This window comes from Bombus terrestris, chromosome 1, assembly GCF_910591885.1.
Source record: "Bombus terrestris chromosome 1, iyBomTerr1.2, whole genome shotgun sequence".
In the NCBI taxonomy this organism is placed as follows: domain Eukaryota; kingdom Metazoa; phylum Arthropoda; class Insecta; order Hymenoptera; family Apidae; genus Bombus; species Bombus terrestris.
Window position 1 is genome coordinate 1,735,506 of NC_063269.1, and position 20,962 is coordinate 1,756,467.

Below are 20,962 nucleotides of genomic sequence, written 5' to 3' on the forward strand. Positions count from 1 at the left end.
AGCTTTATATTATTTATATCGTTATTATAACAGGCTTTAACCCATCCGTTATGGTATCCTTTAAACCGAAGACACTTTTACTTACTACAGCTTACTTTTCCTATACTATATAATTAATTGCGGCACCACATATACAGAGAGAAATACAAATTTTTATTAATAAGTAACGGTAAATAATGATACACTCGTCGTAACGAAAATGTTGATAGAACGATTCCACCTCTTTCCATCGTTTTCAAATTGAATCACAACGCCAGCAAATCGTGAGCCGATCTGCCAAGAAGACTATGCGTACGACTATGAATGAGTGACTAAAAAAGAAAATACGCGAAGGGCGATTAAAAATATAGAAAAGGGTCCCCGAGAAAAGATGTGGACGGTCGAAGGACGATACACATCGGTGATTACTAACAATGATTAGTGGTCGTGGTTGATCGATTTTCGATCGATCGCAATTGGATTCTACTCGACATGGTGGGGAGTCTATTTGAGGCGTCGCGACGCCGTGGTGCAATGATCAGAATCAGTCGGTAGGTCGTATCACAGCGAAAGGTGAAGAGAGTGCCCGTCAGAGAGAACGAAAAGAAATCTTCGCCAAGCAACGAGCGTGTTCTGTATGCTGATCGCGTACCGGGAACGTTTCGAATTTTCACAAATCGAAGAAGTGGAGCTAAGGTGACCCGACTTTTCCCCTTTGCCTGGTAAAATGGCAGCGGACGACCCTCTCTGCAATGAACCTCTACTTTCCGTTGAATTCGAGGTCTTTGGCAAGGTGCAGGGTAAGAGTGTAGTTTTATTGGCCAGGAGATCAACGAGTATTCGGTTAATGTTGTTTCATTTAAAACCGAGCTTTCGTCGGATATTTCTCGCGTTGTTTCACTACGATTACGGGGACCACGGCTTGCGACGAATAGAACGTCAAGGTCGAAAGAAATGTGCGTTGGACGCAGTGATATGTCAATTGTAAGATAGCAGACGCTGTAACAATGGATAATTAATATGGAGAGGAGAGAAAATTTGTGAATTTTCTTCGTATTCTTCAGTTCAATGAGACGATTAACAAACGAATCCGAAAGATTTCTGTTGCTTCAAATGATGATAATTTGGTTCATTACTTTGCTGTTAATATTCTTAAGGAAGTTCAAGGTTATATCTAGATTCTTGTAAAATTTGACTTGTCACTGCCTAATTCGCTTTGAATTGAATAATTGTCGATGAGACATCGGCAAATGAGGAACATTAGTGGGACGACAGTATAATAGAGCTAAAAATAATGGAATCTGTTTTTTGTATTTCCATTCTTTCGCATCGTGTTACATAATTTTAACTGTGCATAATTTTCGCCAGGTGTCTATTTCCCAAAGTACGTGAGGGACATATGTCAGCAACTGGGGATTTGCGGCTGGGTGAAGAACACCAAGTCCGGCACGATACTTGGGAAAATGCAGGGACCACGTGCGCTCATCGATCAGATGTGAGTTGCGATTCCTTGTCACCAAGCTTTTGCACAAACCGTCGGTGGCGCCGATCGGTAAACAATGTGAAAGTTCATTTTTGCTCGAATTTATCTGTTTCTCTGATTACCAAGAAAGAGAGATAAAATAAGGCAAATTTGCAGAGAACATATTCCCCCTCTTAGCTTTCTGAGCGCAGCGAAGAAAGAAAACAAGTAGAAAGAAGGGAAAACCGAGCTTCGTTCCTTTCGTTTGTTCCTTGGTTCGTTCGAACAACTGAATAAATTCCTCGAATTAACCCAGATATGCTCGTTATTCGAAATAATGATCGCAATATGTAATCTTTCCTAACGTTACCCACATTTAACGTTATATTTTTGTTTAAACGGTTGAAGTTACGAATGAATAATGATAATCGAATGTTATGCAAAAGCTTCATTATAACATCAATTCGATTCGATTCAAATCCCACTCGATTTAAATCCCTAGTTTAAAGTTTAAATTTTCGAAAGAATGAAATTATGTGGAAAAACGTCGTAAACGTGAAAAGAAAGTCGCGAGTGTCTGAATTAAACTTCCTTCCGTAGAACGTTTTGTGCATCAGGCGTAGAAGAATACGAACTCTTGATCTCCCTTTCTTTCGTCTTTTTCTTCCTTTCACCTTCCGATCTTCTGCTTCGTTCCGCGAATTGATGACACACGCGCGCTAACGTAAGCTGGCGAATTCAGTGCTCCCGTAAAATCGCGTGACCTTAGCCGCAAATTGCCGAGTAACGGTCATTAGGTAGTTGGGCCTGACTTTAATAACGATCTAATGAAATAATAGCGCGGACCGCGTCGTTGTCTCTTTCCTTCGCGAGTTATCGCCGAATCGCTCTGGTTTCCGACTATTGTCAACCGACCGCTTCTATCGCGTACGATTCTTCGGCAAATAATACATTTTCGTTAGGTGGAAAACACGCGGCAGAGATACACGAATTATTCCGCAAGCTATTTAATCAAACTTTTGGGATTTTTAATTGACGTCCCACGTTCAATACGATATCACGCACATACCGTAAAAGTACGTGCTGACTCAGATCTGAAGTATGTTCTCTCAGAACACTCAAAATTGGACGTATTAATCGTTTGATTCTGTTGATTTCACCGAAACAATCATAACTGAATGATACTTGCAATTCACTTACAAATTAGACCAACGATGACGAGAAATTATATCATCGGTGATATCGTTCATCTTAATAAGGATATAAAAGAAGAGCAACGAATTCTTCGTAAGGAACGCCAGAGAAAGAATAAGATGAGAAGGATGTAATCGTTATTTAGAGAAGTGAGCCAGACCTACTGATCCATATATTTTGCCAATTGCGTAGAGAGAGAAGAAACTAGAAGATACTAGAAAGATCAATTATTTCTCTTGGGCGAGCAACATTGCTGTTGTCGTACGAATAAATATAAACTTGAACGTAGACATTAAACGCTTATATACTTTAAGAGACATGTCATGAGACTGATTTCGCGGTCGAATTTCCGCTGCTCGTGAACCTGAAGTCAAAGAAAATAGCTCGGTCGAGGACGAAACATTGATTGCTGGCTTCTCCCCAGAAGGAATTCGTCCAGGAACTTCGTTTCAAATACGTTGTTTCTTCGTTTGTCGTTATCTTTGCATGTCGCAGATGTTATTTATATAATAGGAAAATTCTTTTGCCAAGAAGGAAAAGAAAATTGATTCGAACAGTAAAATCTCACTGAATTGACATCGTTGTGCGCTGGTATTTTAATCGACAATAAAAACATAAAGCTGTTTTTTTTTTTTTTTTTTAATGAAACAATCTTTTGTTTAGCTTAAGGATAAGTTCAAGAATTCGTATAAATCTTTCTCACTGTGTAATCATCGTAAATGTTTCACAAGCGAAATGCTGAATTCAGAATATCGATGATAAATCGGATAGTCAGTGCGCCAATGGCTCGTCACTGTTGTTGTCGCGAGACAGCTGATCGACTTTAAAGATCCTACTTCGATAGAGCCGCTTAAAATATCTGAACTCGGTCTGATTAGCCGCTAATTATAATTGCGAAGTGTGCGAAACTATACTCGTCACTATCGAACATAGTTGCGTATACAATTTGCACATTTAATTCGCTCTTATTTGACGATTAATTTATTAATCAATTTTACGCGATCGTTAATTTGACACGCGTCATTTACAAGAAATTTGCTCTGCTATTTTGTCGACTTAAAATAGCTTGATGAAATTTTGCAAATTCAACGTTCTATGAAAGAGACGCGGAAATGAACACCGCGGTGATTTCAACGCGTGTAGAGAACGCATGATATTAAGGCTTTATTAATGAATAATGTAAACTTGCGTACACTAATATTTCGTAAATACTCTGTACGATAAATATAGAAGTTAAATTCAGCTGTCATAAATTTAATCCAATTCAACGTTTCTAATTAAAAAATTTAATTTTTACATTAACTTTTATTTCGAAAATAGTAGAGCGAGACTCATTCTCTCTTCTCCTTTGACGAGAAGAATTGTGAACTTTCGACGAATCGTGGGGAAGCGCGTCAACGGGAATCGTAAATTCCCGTTACGATTCTAAGAATCGACACCATGAATAGATCGATCCCCTGATTTCCGTTAAGATAATAGGGGTGGTTGAGATGGGTGGTATAACTCTGTGATTAACAGTGTTATAAATTATGTATTTCCAACAAGTTAGTACAATCACACAAGTTAGTAACGCCGCTGCTTGCGAGTATGAGAACTGCCTTGATTTTGGTCTGCCTTGGTTGTGAGTGTTAGAACTCCTTGATTATGAATGTTAGAATATCTTGAATGGAACCCCTACATAACTGTCCTTCCGCTCTTATATACTTACGGAGGAAAGCTCGGTATGGGGGCGATTTTTGACCGAAGGAAGCTGATTCGTTGTTCATACTTTTCATTATGAAAAATGAGAACAAGGATCCGCGATACCCATTGACTAAGACCAATTGCAGGATTAACGTATTAAGTTCCTGCAGGTTTATAAGACTCGGTTTATGATGGGACCTTAGGTTTATTAAGAGTTTTTCTATTGGTGCTTGGTCTTTGGTCGCGCGGACCTTTTCACGCGACGTAACAAATTGCATAGTGATAAAATCATATTATAAAACTAATAATAGCAACAAAAAGAAAAATGTCAAGCGGAAATACAATCGGATATCTGTCACCTGTTTGTAAATAAGTTGCAGCCAGAATTGCCAGATTATAAATGTTAAGAGAAGAAATTACGTAAATCTCCTCATTAATAATTTAAACAATAGTTTCTGACTGTATCACAAATTATGTAAATACATGATAACCCGTTTTCCTACTATAATCAGTTTTCTTATTTCAGGTCACAATGGCTAACGAATGTTGGAAGTCCAGGTAGTCAGATTGATCGCTGTGAATTTACAAATTGGGAAGGCATTAGTAGGCTACAATACAAGGGATTTGCAATACGTTTTTAATTAAACTGTTTCTTTTCAATGTCACGTTTCTTTGGAAGTTAAATCGACAAAATGTACTTTAAAGCACCAAAGGTAACAAGCACCGGTATATTTTAAACAATTAAAAATAATTAAACGATTCTTTATGAAAACATATAGTTCAAAGTATTGAAATTGTTCATAGATTAAAAGCTACGCAACATTAGTGTATGTAAATTACAAGATATTTTAATAATTGTAAGATGTATCATTCGAAATGATTAAATATCCAGTTATTTTTAACGAAAAACAAATGAAATAAAAATACATAGAGTTATAGAATATTTGTTCTTTAATTCATCATATGTGACATATAAACATACATGCATATTTATGTCACAGTTCGTTGTAATCAAATATCTCTGTGTTATATCTCAATGTTTTCAAGCACCTCTGATGTAATGGGATGTTAATGATACATGTCAAATATATTTTATATTTACTTAAAACATCAAATTCAATACAACGGATTAAAAACAGAAAGCACAGATAAATTTATTATGCTCATTCCCTACAACAAATTAATTTACTTAAATATCTGAGTATCATGTCGTTCCCTCGTAAATAAACACCGCATCTAACATTAATTGCGCAAGATGATAATTAGAGTGTGTTTCGGGTAAATGTCTTGAGACCCGTCGTATCAATTCAATAGTGTCATCGTTCGAACAATTCGTGTAAATTACGTCCGGCACATCCTAAAAATAGTAATCTCATTTGTACTAATATTAAAATTTATTAAGAATAAAATGTTCGAAATAAATTTTATGATATGTAAAACTTACAAGACTTTCCAAGTATTTAGTAAGAGCTGGACTTATACGAGAAACTTCCTCTAAAAGATCAGGTGATTTTGAAAGATATGCCATCATTCTTCTTCCAGCAATCGGCAAAAGATCTTCTGCTAATTTCTCAACATCGTTTACAGCTGTAACAACCTATCTCAAAATGACAAATGTTTCCTATTCTGTAGTATGTTATTGAACATATTAAATTGTAATTCTGCTTATACTTACTTCCTCTGCTAGTCGATCAAAACCAATCACATATAATTGACAAACTTGATGTATCCTTAGTTCATCGTTACTTATTTTCCAAATAGATGCTAATGTTTGACATTTATTCATCCATTGAATAGCTTGCATCGAACTACTCATTTTACCATCTATTGTTTCTTGATGGATAAAATCCATTGATGCATTAATTATTCGGCATAAAAATGTGGTTCTTAAATTATCTCTTTTATCGTCTCTGTACCATGTTAGCATTACTTTGTCTGCCATTGATTGGAAGAAGTATGGATGTACCTATATATGTAGAATTCAGCGTGCATAAAAATTATAAATATAGATGTAAATTTCATAAACAATACTTTTGATTTACTCACCACAGAATCAAACAAATTATTTAATGGTTTTAGAACTTTCAAATTAAAATGCGCTATCATATGTAAGACGTTAGCTAATTGTAGATGTAACATGATTAGATCGTACCAAGCGGGTGCTTGAGAAATAGCTAATGCAGCAAAGGGTTGTGGGCCGGAAGTGCATACTTCCCATAGTTCTTCTGATTTAATTACAATATTCTGTCCTACTTCAAGCATTTCAGACTAGTATGACATAAAATATATTTATATCGCTTTAATTAACTTTATATTATACAAAGCATTGATCTATCAAAAACTTACATCGATGAATATTTCTAAAAATGTGACGCAATCTTGTAGAAATATAACTGCTTGAGCATCAGATAAACCAATTTCCTGCATACATAATCTCTCTTTTGGCAATTTTCCAAGCTTATTAATTAATTTTGCAACTGCTTCCATTCGTTTTTTTATATGAACTGACCATAATAAACAACAAACACCTAACAAAGAAGTAATTTATTTGCAAAATAACAAAAACGTATAATATATAAAACGAATAATTTCCAGAATCCTCTCTCACCATGCCTCATACGTTTCATTGGTATTTGTCGTAAAACACATAATGCAGCTTCGAGCGACTTCAATTGCGAAATATCTTTATTCCACGACATAGCAAATTCCCAACAGATATTAGCTAGCAGAACACTAGTTGTCAAACTATATGGAAAGTGACCTTTTAATAATTTAATTCTTTCTGAAAATCAAAAAGAAAAATGCATAATACAATCTAAAAGACCATTAAAAAATGTTAATGTAAAGACGCTATTTTTCTTTACCTAAAATACATATATTAGCATTTGTACTATCTTTCTCTTCACTTTCTGTATCAAGAGATTCTGAAAGAGGCTTTTCTACATTAGATTGTGAAACATCGTCGACGTTACAAATTTCGTCTGAAGAATTCAGTACTTCTAAAGAATCATTTGTTGGACGTGTGTGATCGAATTCCGTATCTGTTGTATCAACTAATTGAGAAGGGTCAATACCCGTAGAAGTAATCCATTTTGCAACTATCTCCGATACAGAACCTAATTATAACGATACAAGATAAAAAATACGTTCTTTGACAGTATTATTAACATGTAACTATAACGGTACAATACCTTTCCCTTTTGAGAGAACAGATCCTAAAGATATATCAAATTTTACAAATGGTAGTGCAAAAAATTGCGTTGTAGTATCTGATGGAGGTTCTTGGCTGAAATTAAAATCTTATAAACATTGTGATACTTAAAGACAAATTTCATTACTAATTACCTTACAATAGCATCTAAAATTGCAATATCCTCAAGATTTCCAATAAGCAACGTAAATTGACAAGTATCTTTAGTAATATCTTCCCATTCATTTGTCAAGTTATACGCTTCATCGTCTGATTTTAAATTGTTCACAGAATCTTGATCCTGCTTTATCTCTTTCACATTATTCTCATTTTTGATACCTTTTTCTCCTTGAACATTATTATCCTCAGTTTTGTTATTGCACTTTTCTCTATACTTTTCTACAGACATTGCAACAGCTCTGCACATCAAAGCAGCAGTAAGTGCATTAAATGGATTTGTTGAATCCAAAAGAATATTACGAACCTTTTTCCACCATAAAGATATTTCATTATATTCTGCACATATCTCTTTAACACCTACATAGGTATAGAAATAAGGTTTATTTTATGACAACAACAATTTAGATTTATTAACGATATATGTTCTCGAAACTTACTGGCTATTGAGCAAATAGCATTTAAGAGCTGCGTAAATTGTTTTAGTTCTAGTTTTAAAGACACGTCCCGTTTCTTATTGAGCCAGTATATTAAAGCAAATTTCATGAAAACAAATGGTTGAATGTTACTACTCTTAGCAACTTCTTTCCATGTCTCAATTCTATCATACGAATATACACAGCCTTTATACATTAATTGAGCTAAAAAAAAAAGCCCAATTATTAATAATAAAATATATATTCCTAAAATTATATACTAAAATACTTACAAATCTGATGTTCTTTTTCTGGTTTTATGTCTTTTTTAATATCTATAAATCCTGATGTTCCAAACTCGAAACAAGATAAAAAATCTAAAAATATTCTTCCATCCTCTTTAAATTTTACTCTACATTCTGTGCTAGAATCTGAATACGTGTAACTATTTACTTTATTAAACAATTCAAAAATTCTGTGCATTTCTTTCTCAGTAGTTAACAAAGTCAAAGGTAAACTTGTATTATTATCATCTATAGAAACATTATACTCTGGTGTATCAAACTGAGATTTAATATGCTTATAAAAGTTAATTACTTGTTGCAACTGTGTTGTTAATAAATAAAGTGTTTTTGTTGTAGGTTCCATTTCTTCTTTTTCTGTAATATAAAACTTATTGTGTTTATTATTTCAAATAACAGTTTGGTGGAGTAAAACCTTGTATAGAACTATGTATTAATAATAAATATGTACATACCATATTCATCTAGTTTTTTGATAAAACAATTTGTAGCTGCGAGTAAAGCATCAGGAATAATATTTTTATTTGACATTAACATTTCCAATGTTTGTACTTTTATTTCATTACTCTTCAAATCTGAACACACACTCTCAATTTCTGATATTAATTTCTCATGTTCAAAATCTTCTTCTCGTAAAAATGTTTTCAATTTTTTAAGTATATGTATATCACGTGCTCTCTTCCCATTTTTACTATTAAGAGCAAAATGAAATGGTACTGTAATTTCCTTCAAACCTCCAAGTGGATCCATAAATACACACGAATATTGTGGTTTATTTTTTGATAGATGTACATTATCATTTACACCAAGAAGACCATAATTGATATAAAGTAATCTATACAATAACACTCACTTAAACCAATAATTTTACATCAGTTGCCAATAGAAATGTCTAAAAAAGAGAGTTACTCACCGTCCATGTTTACTAGCAGTAAATGTAGTAATTTTAGGACCTTGTTGAGTACTCCATATGTCTATTACACCTTTTTTCGGAGCATAAATAACTAAAAAGAAAGCAGAACGCAATTGCGGAGTCTGTTTAAACTTAGTAAATGTTTTGTGCATTCCAGAATGTTTTTCTTCCTCCACTTCAATCCAACCACATTGTGCATCTCTATAACCTTTCCACATTCTTGTAGCTATGCAATATCTGTTATCTATTAATAATACTCTGCCCATTGCATCTAATATTACTGACAGTGCTTTATTTGGACTGGATATTATCGAATAACCCTCTCTCATAACATCACTTAAGCCAAACCTACAAGTCATTGGTTCAACTGGTTCATGAGTACTAGTTTTTGATGCTTCGAGCGATGCCTGATGTTTTGAATTTCCCCAATTAAGAGGAAGCCAACTAAACAGAAAGAATAGCAAAGAAATGATATATAATTGCAAAACTCTCTCTATCTATAATGACATGGTTAACAATTAAAATTTCAATTATTAAAACATTGTATGTGACATTCAAGTAATGTAGTTTAACTATATCTCTTCTTGCAGATGATATATCCTTTTGACAATAAATGCATAACATGAATTTATTATGCAACACTTACGGAACAGCAGTTCCAATAGCATTTGCTAATTTGCTGGCCATTGCTATTGCAACATCTGATAAAACTGGAGCTGAACCACCTTCTAAGGCATAATGAAAACCAACAAATGGACGTTTACCAGTTACAAGAACTAAATTATGCTGTGGTGCACTAGATCTATAAGATGCGTTATATCCGCCACAAATTGAAGCTGTCATTAGATGATCAAAGCTATTTACAGAAGTAGTACCAATTACTTCTGAATCATTTACAATATCTTGGCTTTTATAACCCCATTTCTTATATGATAAATTTGTAATAGGTGGTAGGTCATCACAGTTTGCTTGAACTTTAAGTAAAAAAAAAAAAAACATATTATAAATATTAAATTTCAATAGAATAATAACATAATTTTGATTTCTATACCTCTAGCTAAATAATTTCTACATGCTCTTAATGTGGAAAACAAGGGAAAACCTTGCAAGACACACACAACACTATTATATGTCACATGAACTTCTTCAGCCAAACCAATATCACCTACATGTTTAGGTGAACGAAAAGATTGACATTTTAATCCCACAACTGGTTCATTATGCAATTGTTCTCCAAATAATAATGCACCTGTCTAAATAAAAAATAAACAATTTTATATTCATCTCTATTATAATTTAGTTTAAATGTAAGGATTACATTTTCTGAATGTTTATCACACACATAGTTAAACTTGACTTACTTCTGTGTAAAACTTGATAAAACCAGTATTGAAACCAACTATAATACATGTCCAATCTGGATTAGTGCCGCTGCTAGCTTTTCCCAATGACAATAATGGTAAACAGATTACAGATGTTATCCATTCACTAAAAAACACTTCCAATATATGGACATATTTTCAAAGAAATTTATCATAGTAAAAAGATATAAAAATTAACATAACATTATTATAACAAAGACTTACTCATCTTTTTTTGCAACTTCACCATACCATATCATATGAAATTTATTTTTTGCTTCATCTGGTTCTAATGAATCCCACCTTGCTAATATGAAATTATTGTATTAATTATAAATAATTAAATATTCTATGTTCAATATATTGTCATTTTTAAACAAGTTATGTATATATTACATAGTAGAAATATGCTATTTAAAATTCAATAATATGAAACATACAAATTAATATAATCATCTTTGTATTATTTGCCATAGCAAGAACATCTCCAGTTGATGATAATGATATAAAACAGTCTTGCAGTGGTAATTCATCTTGTGGAATGTCATCTGAAAAATGTTGACACTGACATTTACTATTCCTTTAGGAGACAAAACAAAAGAATACAGTAACTCACGTCTTCTAGTAGAATCTCCAAAAAGTAATTCTTTAATATTACTCGTATTGGTTAGATTTGCAATTCCCTTTATTTGACAAGACATATCTAATCAATTACATTAATATGCCTGTTTTGAATAATTTCAAACTTTGATCACTCACTAATATTACAAATTCTATTCAGGTGATTAGAATATTGAAATTTTGATAGAGACACTTCACAATAAGACAATAAACCACAAACTGTCATATGCTTGCGAATAGGATAGTAATCGCAGAGATTCTTCATCTAAGATTTCACATTTCGTGGTAAATAAACATTCAATAAAATGTCACCGTTCTTATTGCATTAATAATGTGTTATGAATATCAAAAAATTGAAAATACATAAACGTCAACATGGATTTAGTCAACTTTAGCTAAGAAGCAAAATGTAGATGCGCATTAACCATTCATATGAAACGTTATTCATACCAAATTTTAAGTCAAAATGGAGAACACGTGTTGCATGACATCACGTGACGTAATTTGTGACGTTTAGAAACAGTCGCTAGAGTTTTTCTGATTGGACAAAACAGATCGTTGGGACCAATGAAAATGTTCGTTTCTCCGCAATGGTCCGCGTAACGTGTTCAGCCATTTTGTTATTATTTTCGAAAATCTGTAGGTTGGATTTAAGGACAACGTAAGCTGCCATTTTACACATTACTCATTGAATGTGGGGGGAAAACGAAGAAATTCTGTATGAGATTTAAGAAACATAGTTACGACGAAGAACGGCCTCGGTGGGTATTGTACATTTATGAGTGGAGCTCTCTTCACTGACGATCGTCGCAAACGGAGCAGAGGCAGGAGTGACGAGCGAGAGAACGTGCGAAAGATAGAGAGAGAAAGAGACGGTGAGGAACAGCGAGTCTGTGAAACGAGGAACAAAATTGGTCGCGCGCGGGAATCAGCGGTTGTGTGTTTGGCCTTTTTCTGATTGTGATTTACTGCGAGAGATTGTGATTACTCGTGTGAAACGTGTGTTTTTTACCTACGAATTGAAAATCTATGTGTGGGAGTTGATACGGTATGTGCAAACGTCGTTTACGATAACTTTATTCGTTGAACAACGACGCAATGAGTAAAGTGCACCCGGATAACAAAAATCTACAAATTCCAATGATCTGTTATTAATATTTTACACCTCTATCACCATTTATTTCCGTTTGATTGAATGTATTAAATGAAATACATTTTACACTAAATTTTCAAACATTACGCACAATAAATTTTCACATAACCTTATTTGCGATTGTCAAATGTAGGTTAGGTCGAGCGGTCGCAGTGCGGTGACCTCCCTCGCTACACGTTAACAATGATTTCCTTTTTATTATTGCTTCTGTTTAGTTTCATTATTTACATTACGTTCTATTCTTTCAATATACTTGACTTGTTTATAAATAGAAATAATTGGTTTTCACATAGAAGCAAAACAATAGTACTTTATAATACAATCTTCTATAGGATTCTAATACTTCTGCCTGTAAAATTCTAACAACATATGACAAGCACTTTGCTAAAAATAATGAAATATTAAAAAGAGAAACACACTGTCTTTTCATGTACATTGTTTATTAACAGTAAACGTTAATATTGTATATGTTGTTAAGTATACTTTTAAACTTAATACTAAAATTATTTTTTCACTTTTTACTAAGTTATGCTTTTTTAACTATTCATTAATTTGTGGAATAAGATAGCCCCTTTTTGGAAACATGATGTCTTGTAATATTTGTGTTTTATTGATGCAGTATATATCTAGTTTTAATGAGTCAAATAAATATATCAAATTTAATTATTTTCAGATAGAGTGTATGAAAATTGGATAATTTACAATAAATAATGGCAACGTTAGCAGAACAAGCATCTAAGCTTTTAGATTTCAATCAAAAGCTAGATATAACACTTCTTGATAACATAGTAGGTTGTATGTACACTGGGATAGGTGAGCAACAGAGAGTTGCACAAGAAGTATTAACTACACTTAAAGAACATCCAAATGCATGGACCCGTGTAGATACTATTCTAGAATATTCACAGGCAAGGATTTCTTTAATTAAAGCTAATATTTCTTAAAAATGTGTAGAGAGTTATTTAATTTATGTATAATTATATGTGTACAGAACCAACAAACAAAGTATTATGCTCTACAAATATTGGAACAAGTTATAAAGACACGATGGAAAGTATTACCACGAAATCAATGCGAGGGCATAAAAAAATATATTGTAGGTCTTATCATAAAGACAAGCAGTGATCCAGAAACAATGGAGGCTTCAAAAGTTTATCTTAATAAACTTAATATGATTTTAGTTCAGGTAAGTAATTAAAGTTACAAGAATATAGAAACTATTTAAATTTCATTTTAATAAACCACATCTATTACAGGTTTTAAAACGTGAATGGCCAAAAAATTGGGAATCCTTCATTGGTGACATTGTTGGAGCAAGTAAAACAAACGAAAGCCTTTGTCAAAACAATATGGCAATTTTAAAATTATTATCGGAAGAAGTATTTGACTTTTCTAGTGGACAAATGACACAAACAAAAGCGAAACATTTGAAAGATACAATGTGTAGTGAATTCTCACATATTTTTCATTTGTGCCAGTTCGTATTGGATAATTCGCAGAATGTCCAATTGGTGGCAGTTACATTAGAAACTCTTTTAAGGTTTTTAAATTGGATTCCTTTGGGATATATTTTTGAAACAAAATTAATCAGTACTTTAGTATTCAAGGTAAATATAGCATATTTTTTATTAATTTTTGTTATATAACATTATAGTATTTTTATTATTTTCTTTACAGTTCTTAAATGTACCAATATTCAGAAATATTACACTGAAATGCTTGACGGAAATCGCTGGTGTTACAGTAACAACTTATGACGATGTATTTGTAATGTTATTTGTTAATGTAATGCGACAGTTAGAACAGATTCTACCCCTTGATACAAATATACGCGAAGCATATGCAGCTGGTGGAGATCAAGAGCAAAATTTCATTCAGAATTTAGCCATATTCCTTTGCACATACCTAAAAGAACATGGGCAATTTATAGAAAAAAAGCAATTAAATGAATTGCTACTCAAAGCATTGCACTACCTTGTTTTAATTTCTGAGGTTGAAGAAGTTGAAATATTTAAAATATGCTTGGAATATTGGAATGCGCTAGCAATGGATTTATATAGAGCAAATCCTTTTGCCCCCCCAACGCCGTTATTTATGGTTAAAAATATGACTCTCCCGTCTAGGAGATTATTCTATTGCCCGGTTTTAACTAAAGTACGATATATCATGATCAGCAGAATGGCTAAACCAGAAGAAGTTCTTGTTGTAGAAAATGAGAATGGGGAAGTTGTTAGAGAATTTATGAAAGACACTGATTCTATTAATTTATATAAAAATATGAGAGAAACTCTTGTATATCTTACTCATCTTGACTATATGGATACTGAAAGAATAATGACAGAGAAGCTACAAAACCAAGTAAATGGAACAGAATGGTCTTGGAAAAATCTCAATGCGGTAAACATATGCTTAAGATGTTATTATAGTATTCATAATAAAAAATACCAATGTATACTAACAGTTTCAATTTTTTTATTAGTTATGCTGGGCAATAGGCAGCATTTCTGGTGCAATGCACGAAGAAGATGAAAAGCGATTTTTGGTAACTGTTATCAAAGATCTTCTTGGTCTTTGTGAGCAGAAGAAAGGAAAAGATAATAAAGCTATTATTGCTAGTAATATTATGTATGTAGTTGGGCAATATCCAAGATTTCTCAGAGCGCATTGGAAATTTTTAAAGACTGTTGTAAATAAATTATTTGAATTTATGCATGGTAAGGATACTACATCGTATAACGATTCCACAACATTATAGATTCAATGCGAAAATATATTAAGTAATTTAAATATTCTTACAGAAACTCATGATGGTGTACAAGATATGGCCTGTGATACATTTATAAAAATAGCATTGAAATGTAGGCGACATTTTGTTACACCACAAACAGGAGAATTGGTACCATTTATTGAAGAAATCCTTTCTACTATTAGTAGTATCATTTGTGATCTTCAAACACAGCAGGTAAAATCACTGAAAACATACGAAGTAGTTATGTTATATATGTTACATGCAAAAAATTTTAATATATTTATTGATGATACATGTATTGAATACAACTTTCTTTTTATTTATATGTTCATGCTATAATATAGGTACATACATTTTATGAAGCAGTTGGGTATATGATATTTGCACAGACAGACACAGTAATGCAAGAAGAATTAATAGAACGATATATGCTTTTACCAAATCAAGTGTGGGATGACATAATAAGTCAAGCATCTAAAGTAAATATTAAAAAATCAGAAACACTTTATAACTTAATGTTCTTCTAATTAATTCTTGTTTAATTTAATAAAAATATTTTATTTCAGAATGTAGACGTATTAAAAGATCAAGAAGCTATCAAACAACTTACTAGTATTTTGAAAACAAATGTAAGGGCTTGTAAAGCACTTGGTCATCCATACGTGATACAGTTAGGAAGAATATATTTAGATATGTTGAACGTTTATAAGGTATATTAATACTGTTTAATAATTTATTGAACATTTAAATATATATATATTAGCGGTTAACCATCTTTTTCAGGTTATGAGTGAGAATATAAGTGCTGCAATAGCTTTGAATGGTGAGGTAGTAATGGAGCAATCTTTAATTAAAAGTATGAGAGTAGTGAAAAAGGAAACATTAAAATTGATCTCAGAATGGGTCAGCAGAACAACTGATCGTCAAATGGTAGAATTTTATTAATTTAATGGTTATATCTTCTAACGATTGTTAGTATTATCAAAACAATTTAATTTATTGTATATATCATGATCAGGTCTTAGATAGCTTTTTACCACCTTTATTGGATGCTGTCTTATTGGATTATCAAAAAACAAATGTTCATTGTGCTCGAGAACCAGAGGTGCTAAGTGCTATAGCCACTATCGTAAATAAATTGGAATGTTACATTACCAGTGAAATACCCAAAATATTTGATGCTGTGTTTGAATGTACTTTAGAAATGATAAATAAGGATTTTGAAGAATTTCCGGAACATAGAACAAATTTCTTTTTACTTTTACAGGTAACTATATGTAATATTCATTACTTACGAATCGTTTTATGTAATTTAGATATTACAGTTTGAACATTTTTATATTTTAGGAAGTGAATGTTTCTTGTTTCTCTGCATTTCTTATAATTCCACCAGCACAATTCAAGCTTGTACTTGATTCTATAATCTGGGCTTTCAAGCATACAATGAGGAATGTTGCAGATATAGGGTTACAAATATTGTATCAACTTTTGCAAAATATCGAAATTTCTGCTCCTGATGCTCAAAACTTCTATCAGACATACTTTACAGATATCCTGCAACATATATTCAGTGTAGTTACAGATTCATCACACATAGCAGGTATGTACATACAAATAATACCAATATGATCATTAAAGTTTATTTTGATATAATTAATTTCATTTTTATTATAATCATTTAGGCCTTAATATGCATGCTACAATTCTGGCATACATGTTTTCATTGGTTGAACTTGGGCGAATCAAAGTTCCATTGGGACCTGTACCAGATAATACATTGTATGTACAAGAGTTCGTTGCAAGATTGCTTAAAACAGCATTTCCACATTTAACTGATAATCAGATTAAAATAACTGTACAAGGTTTATTTAATCTTAATCAAGATATCCCTGCATTCAAAGAGCATCTTAGAGATTTTCTCGTTGAAATTAGAGTGAGTGTTGCTATTTTATGCATGATATTTCCTGTTTATGATTCCTTGTTTATAGTCATACAATAATTGAGTACAAATATATAATTAGATAAATAAATTACTTTCTAAAGGAATACACCGGCGAAGACGACTCAGATCTGTATCTCGAAGAGAGAGAAACTGCATTACGGTTGGCACAAGAAGAGAAAAGGTTACAGCAAATGGCAGTACCAGGAATACTTAATCCTCACGAAATACCAGAAGAGATGCAGGACTGAATTACCAGTCATCTTTGTTAACTGCTTTCTGTACATCTCACTACGAAACATTCTGTTACACAGACTATTCTATCCTTTGATCTGCGATGTTTCCCACATGTACCACAGCTGCCATCAAGATGGATATACATTATATACTTTTTAAAGCCAAGTTTACAATATAACATTGTTGTAAAGGAGGTAAGCCCGAAACGCGCTGATTGTCTGTTATACAATTTTAAAAGAATAGGAACTTCTGTTATGAGTAACAGGTGAATGCATGCTGAGCAATACTATTTTATGTAGCAAATAAAAGAACATTTATACATTGATATTTAGTGGTCTTAACGAATATTTCTTTAATAAAGATGTTTCTCAAAAATGTTATTTGGTACTGATACAGTAATAATGTGTATGCTAAAATTTTGATTTACATTAAAATACGTCCTATATAAAGGAATTAAAAAATTATTCCTTTATATGTTTTTTTATCGATATCATTACATATATTTCATTGTTAACTATTAAATAACATTTAATAAAATTAAATAATCTTGTTACAATAATAAGGAGCAACCATGCGATTTGATATCGGTGAGTGTGCTACATTCTAAGGTATACATGTAAGCAAAATCATTTTCTAAACTAAATTGAATTTGAGATATGATGTTTAATTCATATTATACATAAAATAGTATTGTTTAAGCAAATTTAGAGGATGTTACACGTATATGTGTGTGTTTGCATAAAGTTGTATGATAATGCTATTAATATTACCATATATAGATATATAGGTACATAGTATATAAATATATATGATCTGCAAATCATACAGAGAAATTTTGTAAATTAAAAGCTACATGTCGTATATAGCATTTGTTTAAATTTCACTTTTCTGATATTCCCTACTCTTCAACGATAAATATGTTCTTGATGAACTAATTAATTTTTGTTGTATCTAACTATGATAAGTAAATGAAAAATATACGTATATGTATATATATATATGTATGTATATACACATATGTGTATATTTAAAAATTTTCTCTCAGTGCATAAATACTTGTTTCCTTTTTTTTTTTTTTTTTTTTTTTTTCTAGTACTTTAGCAATGAAAATAGTTTATAGGTAGTTTAAATAACATTGTCTGGGGGAAAGGTTTCTAACATTTATTTTTTGTTTATACAAAATTTTACTTATGGGTCTACTTCTATTTCATGGCTGTTACATTAACAAATTTTTAAATGCAACTTATTTAAAAAGATGTTAACTACTGATAGTATTATATAAAATTGAAAACATTACATTTTTGTTCAGACCTAAATAACGAATAATATAAAATATTTTTCTTATACATATAATATTGCACCAAGAAAAGTTCTTGAAATGAATTATTAACTTACAAATATAACTGACTGTTACCATATCGTAGTAGTGAACGATTGGGATAAATGATCATTTTTAAATTTATTAAAAGATCGAATAAAATTCTCGAGGAAAAAAGAGAGAAATTTTCGTATCGTACGCGTACACGCGTTCGAGCTTGCCTCCACCACAATCAATGCTACAGGTGCTTGGTCTTACAAATCATAAATAATCATAATGCATGGTAACAACTTAATAATGTAAAAATTGGTACATGACCTATAGAAACTGTGAAGGTAGACAAAGATTCTAAATAAATTTCGTAAAAAAAAATACAAAAAAAGAAAAAACCGTTTATGTGAAAATATGATACAAAAGAGAATGTAAAACGTTTGATTCTGTTCGCGAATTAAGAATTATTTCTTATGATATACGATTTAAAATTTTTATTACAAAATTGTTTTTGTCGGGGATAACACGATCACTATGAATATATTTACTGCTCATGCCGCACTTTTCTCTGAAATGAACGAGGAAATGATAAAAGAGCGTCATGGCAAGAATATAATAAGTACATATACCGTTACTGCATTTGAATAAAAACGTAAACGATTTGTATCATATGAATGAATCGAACGGTAGCTCTACTTGGAACCCTGAAGCCATTACATTTGATACTATGCGACTCGGGTCTCAAGATAAGCCACTATTACTCCAGCAGAAGGATCGGGAAAAGAAAATCAATGCCACTTGATGTCATTCTTTATTAGTAGGCTGTATTTATTTGCAACCGGTATTGCAAGGAAACAAACAAAAAAAATTTAATGGCATTTTCAAACAATTTGTGATATACCTTTGTAAAGATTTATCACAAAAGAAATTATTTGTATGGATAGATGTAATAAGTTACAGATTGTATTTAGTCATACATAGTTGTATGTGATAAGATTACGTGTAATGAGGAAAGTGCTTAAAAGTCGTAAGATATCAAAGTAATAATGGTATCTAAAATAAAGCTGCAACTCAATGTTTTATAAACTGTTCGTTTGTTATACGAGAATCCTAAATTTAACAAGTTTTTACAGTATAAGTAATTTTGGACGTAAATAAGTACAGCTAAGGTTCAAAAAATGATATATCTTTTCTGTTATATATCAATATTCGGTCGATTAAGAAAGGTAATTTCAGACAAGAGTAAGGAAAAAGAACAATTCGCTATCTTTCTAAATTAGTCACAATAAGATTGAGAATTCGTAAATAATGTTTGAAGGATGAATTAGACAATTGTAAGAACTATATAGTATGAAGTTTTATTGTGTGTGCTATACAAATCTATCATTCAGAGTTTTAAATATAAGAATTCTGTAATAAGGGTTTTTTAAGTGCTCGAAGTGTTTAAGAAGATATGTTTCTTTTTGTGTTGATACACCACAAATAGAAGTAATTTAAAAAAAAAAAACTTATGTTTATCATTACAGTATAGAGATAACACAATTTTATATCAGAAAGTAATTGATTGCAAGACAAGTCTCTTGTTCTCCCTCTAGAATTTCATTTGACTTGAAGAGGAATTAGAAAATAAATTTTGTAAGCTGTTGTACGATGACATTAATCTTATAAGTTGTCAAGGATCATGTGACATAGTTGTGAGTACTGAGTACGTAATTACGGAATGGTCCATCACGCGTGTTTGAATGAATGGATGCATAAGTTAAGAGTTCTATCAGTTATTCATTATAACGACAAAAATATGTAAAGAGTTTAATAATACTTACTAATAAAATAAAGAATGCCACTATAACGATGCTTAATATTTCCGGTAGGATTATGATGTATGAATAGCTAAAATTTTTTTCTCTAATATTGATTTTCAATATTGATCTTTTACTTTTTAAAGATATAAAATAACAACCGTTATTTAGTCGAAGGCGTATAGGAAAATGTTACGACTGAATTTATAAAAATTAGACAGTCTGGGTATTTTGCTTTTTATAGTAATATAGTTTTATAGAAATAGTATTTAATAGTTAAGCAGTAACCAGTTAAAATAATTTCATAACAGTTACTGATTATAAAATTCAAATTTTGTTTTAAGATATAAATTTGGAACAGGTGTTATCGAAAATGTTAAAATATTTAACAATTAGCAAATGACTATATGAATCTCAATAATTTCAAATTTCATTTTTAGTATCTGTAGCATTCAAAATTAAAGTTGTATATTATTTT

At 31.6% G+C, this 20,962-nt stretch overlaps 3 protein-coding genes across 9 annotated transcripts; 2 read left to right on the top strand and 1 right to left on the bottom strand.

Annotated features, from left to right (window-relative positions):
• The first annotated feature begins 122 nt into the window (after positions 1-122).
• LOC100651394 (acylphosphatase-2) lies at positions 123-5,460 on the top strand. The gene is made up of 3 exons (XM_003393123.4): positions 123-779; positions 1,348-1,474; positions 4,845-5,460. Exons 1-3 carry the CDS (start codon positions 707-709, stop codon positions 4,957-4,959), a joined length of 315 nt encoding a protein of 104 aa, XP_003393171.1. The 5' UTR covers positions 123-706; the 3' UTR covers positions 4,960-5,460.
• On the bottom strand, positions 5,448-11,757 carry LOC100651150 (rab3 GTPase-activating protein non-catalytic subunit). 3 transcript variants are annotated; one of them, XM_020865593.2, is made up of 19 exons: positions 11,294-11,757; positions 11,118-11,225; positions 10,903-10,984; positions 10,678-10,804; positions 10,368-10,569; positions 9,963-10,290; positions 9,317-9,760; positions 8,859-9,094; positions 8,395-8,760; positions 8,126-8,326; positions 7,664-8,045; positions 7,510-7,604; positions 7,183-7,434; positions 6,927-7,100; positions 6,665-6,846; positions 6,365-6,586; positions 5,994-6,284; positions 5,763-5,915; positions 5,448-5,675 (listed from the first exon to the last, which is right to left on the bottom strand). In XM_020865593.2, the coding sequence occupies exons 1-19, from the start codon at positions 11,376-11,378 to the stop codon at positions 5,523-5,525; spliced, it is 4,083 nt and encodes a 1,360-aa protein (XP_020721252.2). In that variant the 5' UTR covers positions 11,379-11,757; the 3' UTR covers positions 5,448-5,522. The 3 variants fall into 3 exon arrangements, with proteins under 3 accessions (XP_020721252.2, XP_012175751.2, XP_012175758.2); XM_012320361.3 differs by having other exon boundaries at positions 8,859-9,238; positions 11,294-11,756; XM_012320368.3 differs by lacking the exon at positions 11,294-11,757 and having other exon boundaries at positions 8,859-9,238; positions 10,678-10,814.
• A 154-nt stretch (positions 11,758-11,911) lies between these two features.
• Positions 11,912-20,534, top strand: LOC100651273 (exportin-1). Of its 5 annotated transcripts, none has more exons than XM_012320388.2 (14): positions 11,912-12,346; positions 13,125-13,359; positions 13,443-13,637; positions 13,708-14,058; positions 14,129-14,848; positions 14,931-15,165; positions 15,250-15,413; positions 15,545-15,679; positions 15,767-15,910; positions 15,984-16,130; positions 16,219-16,467; positions 16,548-16,800; positions 16,883-17,133; positions 17,244-20,534. In XM_012320388.2, the coding sequence occupies exons 2-14, from the start codon at positions 13,162-13,164 to the stop codon at positions 17,388-17,390; spliced, it is 3,189 nt and encodes a 1,062-aa protein (XP_012175778.1). In that variant the 5' UTR covers positions 11,912-12,346; positions 13,125-13,161; the 3' UTR covers positions 17,391-20,534. The 5 variants fall into 5 exon arrangements, with proteins under 5 accessions (XP_012175778.1, XP_012175792.1, XP_012175770.1 ...); XM_012320402.2 differs by having other exon boundaries at positions 13,129-13,359; XM_012320380.3 differs by having other exon boundaries at positions 11,912-12,173.
• The last annotated feature ends 428 nt before the right edge of the window (positions 20,535-20,962 follow it).